The sequence below is a fragment of the Caretta caretta genome, chromosome 1 (assembly GCF_965140235.1).
Source record: "Caretta caretta isolate rCarCar2 chromosome 1, rCarCar1.hap1, whole genome shotgun sequence".
NCBI lineage: Eukaryota > Metazoa > Chordata > Testudines > Cheloniidae > Caretta > Caretta caretta.
The window spans coordinates 3,314,370-3,326,199 of record NC_134206.1 but is presented as its reverse complement, the minus strand read 5'-3'; the positions used below and the strand labels follow the sequence as shown (position 1 = coordinate 3,326,199).

Sequence of the window (11,830 nt, the reverse complement as noted above, 5' to 3'; positions counted from 1 at the left end):
GAGCATAACCGTCCTGAAATCAAAAATGTTGAGAAACAGTGATTGAGAGAGCTCAAACCGTCCTGCAAGAGCCAATCCAAACTTACCATCCCCAGGATGCCGAGAGGAAAGGAGTATGGAGAATGTGTGACTCACCCAAGAGACAGTCACCAGCCAAACTGGGAAAGGAGACCGGGCCTCCTAACTCCAGTCTAGTGCCCCATCGTTTGGACTGCACAGCCTCCTTCGGTGACTATCAACACCTTAAACGATGATGATGATTCATTATCTGTATTATCGTAACGCCTAAGAGCCCATTTTGCTGGGCGTTGTACAAACACAGACCAGAACCACAGTCCCTGCCCCCAGGATAAGTGATGGCTACAGCCCGATGAGGAAACACAACGGTGAGGCACGAAGGCAGAGGTCTCAGCACAGCAGCAGTCTAAGCACTGGCCAGTTTTTCGTAGGTCTCACAGCAAAGGGGAGCTTTGAGGTGGGATTTGAAGGAGGGCCAGGAAGTGGGTTTGTGGATGTTGAGGGGGGAGTCCCCCCTTGTGTCAGAGGCAGCACCCAGAATCAAAGCGGGGGGGGGGGCATGGCAGTGCCCAGATCCTTTTGCAAGACACTACCAACACTGGGTTAATCGCGCGGAAGGCTTGAGAACTCGTGCCCAGCTGAAGAGAACAGGTGGTTTTGGACCGTGATCCTCCCCAGGAGATCCAGTAGTTAAGGATCTAAAAAGACCCTCTGATAATCAACCATGAAGACAAGCAGTGGAGGGAGAGACCAGCTCCTCCATGTGTTCCTCTGCCCACCACGTTCCCTCCCCTTGTGTGGCTGGAGCTTAGGCCATCAGTAAACAAATGACAGCACATCTGTTACTGCTGAAGGCTAATATTTTAATAGGAAATTAATTTTTGAGAGCTATAGGCCAGACAGACCAATGCTCATGGATTAATGATCGCTGATAGTCACAGTGCACCCTAAGCTTGCTTTGAACTCAGAGGCATTGATTCCCCGCTGCTTGAAGAAAACTACAGCTCAAGACGCATGGCGATCAGCTTTAGTTTATAGCAAGAGAGGGTAACAGGAGTCCAAAGGATAGATCCCCAAGCAGCTTAGTCTTCAGAGCCATCAGCAAAACCAGAATGGCTAACATGGCCAGGATGGCTGGGAGCCCAGTAGTTTGTCAATCGCAGTGTTGACGTCTCCTCCAGCTGCTCTCAGAGCTTGTACGTTGGCTTCGTGGTTTAGGAAACCCATTAGGTCGAGCTGCTCCAGCTGCTGCTGGAACTGGGTTTCTGGAGTCTGGGGACGTGGGGGACTTGCTTGACCAAGACCCTGCGTGATTTGCTCAATGTTACAGAGCTGGCACCCCGACTTGGCTGAGCCTGGTGCTGGGCTTGCGTTCTCACATGGCTCAGAGCCAGTCCCAGTTACTTCCCCGCCATCGGCAGGGCTTCCCACTGCCCCTGAGCCAGGAGCTCTGCCTTGGGCGAACCTTAGCACTTCCATCCCCAGGGCATGGAAACCCTGCTGAATCTGGGACAGAGCCTTGGTGGCTCTCGGGTTTGCCATCACTAACAGCATGTCTGGGCTGTGCAGCAGCTGGAGGAGAGCTTGGAGCTCCCGCGTTACTTCTTGTTGGGGATGCATGATTCCAACGAACCGGGGGTTACTCAGCATGAAGTGCACAATGAGACTGGGGTTCTGGCTCAAGGCCTGCATTATATTCCTCATGTAGGGGACAGACAGCATGCTCTGGAAAGGCAGGGCATTCCTGGTTATCGCTTGCAAGGCGTTCTGCACTTCCGGCGGGTTACACATCCCAGCTGCGACTCCAGGTCCTCCAGGCGGCACCCAGGGGCTCTGCCCCGTGCTGCAGTTTGGGCTGTTGCTGACATGAATACTCCCAACGTCAGTGCCACTGTTGTGATGAGGGGTGGAACTCTGGGGACCAAACTGAGAGGCCCAAGGATTCGGCAAAGGGTCTCTGTTTTCTGTCTGGGATGGTTGGCTGACCCCCGCTGGGGATGGCTTTTTCTGGGACGGGTTATTTGCACACTGCGCCTGTGGTCCATTCAGCGTTGGTTCTGGAGTATCAGCGAGCATTTGCCACAAGACTTTGTCTCCACCCAGCAGCAGAGTCTGGCTCCTGTTTCTCAATATTTCCCGCATCATCGCTGCATTCCTAACGAACTCGATCGTTTCTCGCATGAGGGCTGGGTTGTTCCAGATGTGGCTAACCCCTGGATTTTGCTGCACAAACTGATGGAACAGGGGGTGTTCCCTTAAGAACTGTGTTATCAGGTCGGTGTTTGACAGCACCCTCTGGACCAAGGGATTTTCCAGAATCTGTAGGATCATTTCGGGGTTGACCACCAGAAGCTGCTGGAGCTCATTTAGGAAACCTAAAAGGCTGGGTGCATTCCCACAGAGTATGCTCCGATCTGCCAGACCAGCTGAGCCAGGGGGGCCTCTGCCCAGGGACGCGCTGTTGGCTGGTGCTGGAAGGGTGGCTGGCTGGTTGTCTGCTCTCGTTTGCGGCCTGATGACGAGGTGGATGGTGAATCCGTCATGGATCCCAGCCTGGCTGAGAGTATCTTGGTCATTCACAATTTTCCCAGCAAAGATCAAGAGGAGCAGGTTGGTGGGAGCATGGAAGCGCTTGGCGATTTCGCCCCGAAAGTCGGCGATGGTGCTGTTCTCCCACACTGCAAACTCCTCCCTTTCCTTGAGGGTCTTCACAGTCACTTTGATGATCTGGAACGCTGCAGGGTTGCTGCCAGGGCCCTGTCCCTTTCCAGCCATGGTTAACCCGATGCTGGTCCCTTCCGGGAAAGCAGAGAGACCAGAGACTCAGAGGGGCTGGGAATGTCTAGAGACCAGATCCAGAGCGCTCATGCCAGCTGGTGCACCGCCCCATGCCGCCCCTCTGCTCACAAGCTTCCTAACCTCCTGGCTCTGCCCGGGTGGACTGTGACATCCCTGCTGATGTCACTGTAAGCAAGAAACCACATGGACACCTGCCTTATTCCCCATGCAGTAAGTAGTCCCCAGGTGGGGTGCAAGGGCCAACACCAATGTCGCTACCATGAACAGGTAATGTGAGCTGGGAAACAAATGCCCCTGGTGCTGTTAAGGAGAAGAAAAGGAGGACTTGTGGCACCTTAGAGACTAACCAATTTATTTGAGCATGAGCTTTCGTGAGCTCACGAAAGCTCATGCTCAAATAAATTGGTTAGTCTCTAAGGTGCCACAAGTCCTCCTTTTCTTTTTGCGAAAACAGACTAACACAGCTGTTACTCTGAAACCTGTCGTTAAGGAGAAGGTAAATTTTGGGGCAGGAAGCATCAAGCTGCAGCAAAGGGGAGCCACCTTCCTGATAATGTCATGGTCTCCTCTCAGACTGACAACACGCCTCCAGGGCAGCGACCCCAATTATTAGGAAGAAACAGGCAATAGCAATGGGGGGATTTCATTATTAGAAATATAGATAGTTGGGTTTGCGATGGCTGGGAGAACCACACGGTGAATTGCCTGCTGGGTGCAAAGGTAGTGGATCTCACGAGACATCTAGATAACCTTAATGAGGACGAGCCGGTGGTCATGGTATATGTAGGTACAACAACATAGGGATAGGTAGGAGAGAGGTCCTGGAGGCCAAATGTAGGCTGCTAGGTAAGAGACTGAAGTTCTGGACCTCCATGGCAGCGTTCTCGGAAATGCTCCCAGTTCCACGTGCAGGGCCAGTCAGACAGGCAGAGCTGCAGGTCTCAATGTGTGGATGAGATGGTGGTGCAGGGAGGAGGGATTTAGGGTTATTAGGAACTGGGGAACCTTTTGGAGGGAGAGTGGTCCATACAGGAGGGATGAGCTCCACTTAAACCAAACTGGAACCAGATTGCTGGCATGCAAAATTCAAAAGGTTGTATGATCACTCTCTATAAATACATCAGAGGGACAAATACCAGGGAGGGAGAGGAGTTATTTAAGGTAAGTGCCAGTGTGGACACAAGAACAAATGGGTAGAAACTGGCCATCAACAAGTTTAGGCTTGAAATTAGAGGAAGGTTTGTAACCATCAAAGGAGTTGATGGTGAGAGCTACAGCCATTTACCCTTCCCTCCACCTCCCAGAGGGGCCTGTCTTCAGGGCGAAGCCCCTCTGGAAGGCTGAGGAGTTTGGTGCCCCTTATGGGACACGCCCTGGAGGCAGTGCAGCACTGCCGGGTTATAACGTCCCTCTTGCTGCATTTCAGTCACCGAGGAGCCTGTGGAAAAAAAATGAAGCTGACCCACGTGTTCCCCTCCCTGCCCCGTGCGGCTGCTGCTGGAATCCATAAATCCCTGTTATTGGACCAAAGCCAAAGTGCCAAAGGGAAGAGTCAGTCAAACCTAAAGCACCCAATCCTGCCCGGTACCGCGTGTGGGAAAAGTGAGCCGTGCGCCTGGCAGAGCCTGAGGATTCGCCCACTTGCAGGCCTTTACCATCCATGAACAGCGGCTGTGTCATTCGCTCCTGCTCACAGTCAGACCCGGCAGCCTTTCTCTGGGCTGTGGACCGACTGCGGCTCTCAGTTGCACCCACTGACCCGCAGCTGAAGGCAACTCTCTGGCTAATTTATCAAATATATCAGCATTACCATGGGGCCTCTCATCCACGACACGTCATCCGCGACACGTCTCCCTGCAGGCCAGATCCTCCTGTTTCCCTGTACCGCCTCGGGAGTGGTTGGTGAGCTGAAATTAGCCAGGCAGCTCCCAATGACCCATGCTGACGTTGCTATTTAAAATGCTAATAACTTTTCAGACAAGAGCCTGGGCTGGGCAGTCAATCTCAGCGAGCTGGCTCCAGCGACCCATGAGTTCTCTCTCTGCTGCAAACGGCAAAACGCCATTGCAAGAATGTTCTGAGCTTATCAGCTATTCGCTTTGGTCTGATTCTGCCATCCTTGCCCAGGGAAAGCTTCTACTGACAGCCGGTCAATGCGAATCCGAAGGGGGGATGCTCTTGGGTGATGGGCTGGGTTTTCCTAACCCTGAGAAGGCGTATATTAAGTCGAGTAAATAAACATAAGTTCCTGAGCATGTTTCATCGAGTGCAGACCTGACCTCCTGCATGGCACAGGCCAGAGCACCTCGCCCAGGTGCCTCGCTACTGAACCCCAAAACTTTAGTTAGACCAAAGCATTTTAGCCGGCAGGCAGAGAACCGGAGGGACCGAGGGGCCCCCAATGCCTGAGGCCCCTGCAGTGGCAGGGGATTGATCAGGTGAGGCCTGCCCAGGTGATCCCAGCAGGCGATCCACATCTCAGGCTGCAGAAGAAGGCAGAAAACCGCCAAGGTCCGTGCCCATCTGACCAGGGGAAAATCCCTTCCCTATCCCAAATCTGGTGACCTTTTGGACCCTGAGCACGTGAGCCAGACCCACTGGCCAGGCCGCTAGGAGGAGTCTCTGATGAAGCATGTACCTCGCCCAATTTGTGCGCCAGCAGAAGGGGAGGAGTCCCTTGCCCTGAGCAGGTGAAATGTCCCCTTTGCATTAAAAACCCGGGCGGGGGGATATTTATCTCTCATTATCCTCACCCCCACAGCGGGTCACAATCCATTTCTTCCTTTACCATTTGCAGCCTGCCAGTGCACTGGGAGGCAGAGCCCCCAGCCCTGCTGCTAGCACTGAGGATTCAGCAGGGATTAACTCTCCCGTTCCCTTCGGGGCTTGTTAGATGCGGAGCCGGGACTCAGGGGGACCCCGCTGGATTTAGCCATGCCAGCGATTGCACGGATAGCACACGGCTCACAGGGGAGTGTTGGAATTAGGCCTGGCCTCCCTCCATCCCCTGCCTCTCCACCTCCCACATGCATCCCTGCCACCACCTCCCACACCTCTGGGGCCCCCTTTCCTGATCTCACACCCATTCCCCTCCGCCCTCCAGACAGAGCAGGGCGGGGCGAGTGGCCCTTGTGACGAATGGGAGCATTGAGCCAGGGGTGCCAGTCGAATGGAGGAGGAGGGGGTGGAATTGGGCAGCTCAGAGGTGCGATGTCTCATCCACACGGATGCTGACGTGACCGAGGATGAGTGCAGGGCATTGCAAGGAGAGGGAGGGAGCGAGCCGGGAGCTGGAGCTGGAAGGAGGCCGATGGGGAAGAGCTGGGCAGATGGCAGAGGATGGTGACAGGGAGGTTGAGGGGGTGAAGAGTTGGATGCAGTGATGTTCCTCAGAGGGCCGGGGAAGCAGGTGGGGTTGGTGGCTGGACCAGGAGAGGAGAAACCCAGCTCTCCCTTCTCAGTCTGACCAGGGTGGGGCGTGTGAGAGACGCAGGGGCCTCCCTAAGAGAGGGCAGCTGCAGAGGCCAGATTTCAGTCTCTGTCCTCAGGCCATCCTTGCCTAACTTTGGGGTTGATTTATTTCATAACCAGATAATAAGCTGAATTTCTGTATGACAACGGCTGCTGGCCCTGAATAGTGACAATCCCTAGCTCTATATACCACTTTTCGTCAACAGAGCTCAAAGTGTGCTACTAAGGAGGTCAGACTCATATCCCCATTTTTATAGATGGGGAAACTGAGGCACAGGAGGGTGAAGTGACTCATCCAAGGTGACACATAAAACCTGTGGCAGAGTTGGGACTAGTATCCAGGTCTCCTGAAGCCCAGTCCAGTGCGCTGTCCCCTAGGCCACACTGCAGTCTCTGGGGTAGTGTCCTGATTCACACAATCATGATGCTCCCTCCACCCGCTATGGTCCTTTCATTCTACTCCCATCCTGCATCCCCAGGGGGTGGGGAGTTTCTCTGGCCACTCCAGTCCCAGCTGTTTGTCACTTTGGGGATGAATCTTTCCATGCTGTTCAGCCCAGTGGAAGACTCTGCCCACAGCCCGTCACAGGGTTGCCCTGGCATCATCTCCCTGTGCCTGGGAGAGGTGGAGTCAGGGCTTTGCCCATGGGCAGGGGTATATGGTCTGCAGCCTCTACTGATGGCCCGAGATTTGGCTGCCTCCAACACCCTGCTGCTGTTCATCCAGGAAGGTCTTTGGCATCTCGTGGCTTCCCGAAAACCTCATGGGCCATGCCTGGTCCCTCTGCGATGTCACAGCTGGATGTTTCTAGGGGACATAATTAGCTTCCTTCCCTCCTTAAATTATTGACAAGGGATGTACAAAAAAAACCCTTATGAGAATTTACGGGAGTAACAACTGAACTCTAAGCACATGACAACGAGAATGAGCCGCACCGGGTATGTTTAGGAAGCGTAAAATCTCCATCGCTGGCAGCCAGCCATAGCGAGTCACTGCTGAGCGCTGCTTCTGTAAGAGGGGTACAGGCATTTTTACAGAATGGACATGCTGTAAACCTGTGATTCAGAAATACCTGATTGTTTCATTCCTATAATGTAAAGTATTAAAATGACTTACAATGATTAAAAATCATATGATATATTCATGTCATAGAACAGTCCAAATGAAATGCAAAAAATAAAAATAAAGTCAACCTGGAACGTTTTTACCTTATTTAAACAAAAAAGATTGACATTAAATGAAACAAGCAAGTCAAAATGATTCATTTTGACGCGTCTCTGTTGGGAATGTCATCAAAGTAGAACAAGGAGCAAATGTCTCAAGTTGCAGTGGGGGAGGTTTAAGTTGGATATTAGGGAAAACTTTTTCAAAAGGAGGGTGGTGAAACACTGGAATGCGTTACCTAGGGAGGTGGTGGAATCTCCTTCCTTAGAGGTTTTTAAGGTCAGGCTTGACAAAGCCCTGGCTGGGATGATTTAATTGGGGTTGGTCCTGCTTTGAGCAGGGGGTTGGACTAGATGACCTCCTGAGGTCCCTTCCAGCCCTGAGATTCTATGAAAATTGACACTTTCCTGTGGCCCATTTTGGTTCTGGATATGGCATTTTCAGACAGGAAAGCGTTCTGTGAGAAATGTCCCACTCGCTCTAGTGAATAGCCTTTCCGATGCAAATTGCAACACCACTCTGCAGCACTGTCCTCACCTTCCCACTGCTCTTGCCAGTTCTTCAGTCCCAGCAATGGCAACTTTAACAGTGCCTACCTACCAACATGTGGCCGGCCAAACTGAGTCAGGCCAATTCCATCCAGGCCAGTATCCTGTCTCCCGACAGTGGCCAGTGCCAGGTGCCCCAGAGGGAGTGAACAGAACAGGGAATCAATTGATCCATTCCCTGTCACCCATTCCCAGCTTCTGCAAACACAGGTTAGGGACACCATTAGGCTAAAGACAACAAATACAATTTATGTCATGGGCCCATTGTATTGCCAAGTATTTCTGTCCATCTTCTTATTCCTCAAAGCTGTTTTCTGTTCTTGAATATATATAGCCAAGCAAGGTGTGGTCGCCCATGCAACTCAATGGCATATCTCTGTTTATTTGTCTGTCTGTAATGTGATGACGTTTGAATGCAGCTGATCAATTACAGAATTTCAGGGAATGTTCTAGCCATCAGTGGGTGCAACCCTGTGGATTTTGGTGGCAATCAGCAAAGCAGAAAAGGAGAAAAGGGGAACACAAGGAGGAGTCCTTGGCATCTGGCTAGCAGAACCAGCAGCTTCAGCCACCTCAGGAATTGGATCTAGATTAAAGCAAAAAGAAAAGGAGTACTTGTGGCACCTTAGAGACTAACCAATTTATTTGAGCATGAGCTTTCGTGAGCTACAGCTCACTTCATCAGATGTTTACCGTGGAAACTGCGAATACGGACTAACACGGCTGTTCCTCTGAAACCTAGATTAAAGCAGTGGCTGATGGGAGCATAACAACTGCCCCCCGTCTCAGCTCTGGCCATCCAAAGCAGTTTAAAATGTCACCCCTTTGGAAGACTGACAGACAGAGAGAAGAGAACTGAGAATGCGGGGGGATGGGGGAAATGGAGTGAGGGATTTGCATGAATCCCCTTAAATAAGGGGTGGCTTGTGGGGTTGAACAGAAGGACCCCTGGAGCCCCTGGTGTGTGGAAGTTGCTCAATTTGCAGCTGCAGAAAAGTGTGTGGCCTCTCCCCAGTTACAACTATTGTTAATCTGCTGCTTTCGAGACAGCACTGGCCCCCCCATCACAAACAGGACAGACAGATGGTCCCTGCTGCAGAATTTGGCTCGATTTAGCCCAGAACGTTATAGATTTGAGAGGTGGGTTTCCTTCTACCGATTCACATTTTGTATTCAGGTCACACCCACAAAGTGCCGGGCACTGCTCACACCCACTGGAAGCCACAGTCCCTGCCTCAAAAGACTGACTGACTTTGATTTCCTTTAACATCTGAGACTGTAATTTAAAGACATAAGGCAGGGGTTCTCAAACGTTTGTACGGGTGACCCCTTTCACACAGCAAGCCTCTGAGTGTGACCCCCCCCCATACATTAAAAACAAGTTTTTATATATTCAACACCATTATAAAAGCTGGAGGCAAATCAGGGTTTGGGGTGGAGGCTGGCAGCTCACGACCCCCCAGTAATAGCCCAGTGACCCCATACACAGCTTGAATTGAATTGTATTTTATCGTTGGAGAGGTTTGAATGTCCTCTGAAAAGATATGACATTCAGCCAACAAGCCAGTCAAAGCTCATCCAACAAAACCATATCCGACACAACTCCCACTTCACATTATGCCTCTGGAGAATATTCGGGAGATCCTCTTGCGGATCTCCCTCGTCTTCACACTGTAAACAATTGGGTTTAACACAGGGGGGACAAAGAGGTAGGCATAGGACAGAAGAATATGCACAAGACCAGGGGCATTTTTACTGAACCTGTGCATAACAGAGACAGCAATTATTGGGACGTAAAACAGTAAGACAGCGCAGATGTGCGAGACGCAGGTGTTCAGGGCCGTGAGGCGCTGTTCATGGGATGAAGTATTAAAAACAGTCCTTAGAATCTTAACGTACGATAGGATGATGAACACTGAGTCTAAGCCGTACGTGACGAGGATGGCAAATAATCCGTAGATGTTATTGATGGTTGTGTCCGCACATGCCAGTCTCATCATGTCTGGGTGCAAGCAGTAGGCGTGGGAGAGGACATTGCCTTTGCAGATTGGCAGCCGTTTAATCAGAAAGGGGAAAGGGAAGAGCATGCTGGTACTTTTAATCACAATGGCCAGCCCGATTCTCACTATCCTGGGGTTGGTCAAGATGGCCACATAATGCAGCGGGTCACAGATGGCGACGAAGCGATCCAACGACATGGCCAGTAAAATCCCCGACTCCATGAAGGAAAAGGAGTGAATCGAAAACATCTGGGCCAGGCAGGCATCAAACGGGACGTCTGCAGCATCGAAGAAGAAGATGCTGAGCACCGTGGGCAGGGTCGACAGAGACATACCAAGGTCATTGACCGACAGCATGCAAAGGAACAAATACATGGGCCGATGGAGATGCCGGTCTGCACAGATAATGCAGAGAACAGTGCAATTCCCTACCATGGCGGTGATGTACAACACACAGAAAGGGATCGAGATCCAGTGGTAAGCAGCTTCCTGGCCTGGGAACCCGGTCAGTTGGAATGTGGCAGGATGGAAGCTGGTGCTATTGAAATCCATCATGATGAGCAGTCACTGTGCCAGTCAGCTCCAATCCCCTGTGTAAATGAAAAATGAACCTGACAGTTACCTTGAGACCAGGTGACAGGGAAGGGACCTGCAGTTCAGCATTGACTTGCAGAATCCCAATGTACAAGGGCCCTCTCTGGCAAGCCTGGGGCTGCTCTCCCCAGTGAAATCAATGAGGAGTTGTTCTGAATCAAGCCTGAGGAGCCAGGTTCCAAGAATTCATTTCTAGCCCTAGCTCTTTTAAAGGGAACCAAGAGATTCTGCTCCCACAGTTCTGCCATCCACAGTTCAAGAAAGTTCATCAGGAAGGAGGCTGATAAATTGGCCCCCCACTAGTCACATTCAGAGTAGAAGTAAGGTGCACATTGTCAACCGCAAGGGAAATTAACTCTTGGAATGACTTAGCAAGGGCAGCTGTGAATTCCCCGTCACTGGCAACTGAGACTGCTCTAGTTCTAACAGGAAATAATTCAGGGCAGGTCTCTGGCCTGTGCAATGCAGTTGATCATAGTGGCCCCTTCTGGCCTTAAATCTATGCATCTCTGCCAGCCTGCGAATGATGCACGTAGCTCCTCTCCACCACCCGTCACCCTCATGCCGCCCTCCTCCCCCATACAGCCATGGGAAGGCTGGAACCTGCACGCCGGCTCCGATTCTGGCACAGTGCGAAGGGTGGCAAGCCCCATGACCCCTCCGTGCGTCTGACTGTGTAGTCGGGACCTGCGTTTAACTGGCCCCACGATCGCCAGCCCTCTTAGACTCTTTGAAGGCAGGGAAAGGACAGATTTATTATTGCGAACGAGCGTTAGTAGGATTCCCCAGTTGCACATCAACACTTTACAAACGATTAAAGGGACAGGCCCTAGCCATGAGAACTCACAGGCTGGCCCCTGTCCTCACCTACACACCGGCTGTGCAATGTTGTGGAGTTCGGTAGGGCTGGACAGCCCGTAAACCCAGGCAGGATTTGTCCCAAAGGCTAAGTCTGCACGGCAAGCCAGGGGGGGTTATTCCCCTGCTCACGGACACCCGCTGGTGCTAGCTTCCATCCAGGGGGGCGTGGGGTGTGGTGGCAGAGGCAGGGCTGAGCTGTGCTGAGGACAAACCGACCTGCAACCATGTGTGTGCGTGTCTGTGAGTGTGTCTGTCTGTGTGTCTGTCTCTGTGTGTGTCCGTCCCTGTGAGTGTCCGTGTGTGTCTGTCTGTCTGTCTCAGTGTCTGTGTGTCTGTCTCTGTGTGTGTCCGTGTGTGTCTGTCTGTCTGTCTCA

General features: G+C 51.9%; 1 protein-coding gene and 1 pseudogene across 1 annotated transcript; both read right to left on the bottom strand.

Moving 5' to 3' along the window:
* Positions 1-1,134: 1,134 nt before the first annotated feature.
* On the bottom strand, positions 1,135-2,793 carry LOC125631192 (ubiquilin-1 pseudogene; annotated as a pseudogene).
* A 6,710-nt stretch (positions 2,794-9,503) lies between these two features.
* LOC125642211 (olfactory receptor 51I1-like) lies at positions 9,504-10,556 on the bottom strand. The gene has a single exon (XM_048863200.2). The coding sequence runs from the start codon at positions 10,554-10,556 to the stop codon at positions 9,612-9,614; it is 945 nt and encodes a 314-aa protein (XP_048719157.2). The 3' UTR covers positions 9,504-9,611.
* Positions 10,557-11,830: the final 1,274 nt, after the last annotated feature.

What these genes read in the sequence shown, in the direction of transcription:
- LOC125642211 (XM_048863200.2), bottom strand. Translation starts at nt 10,556, where the DNA reads ATGATGGATTTCAATAGCACCAGCTTCCATCCTGCCACATTCCAACTG.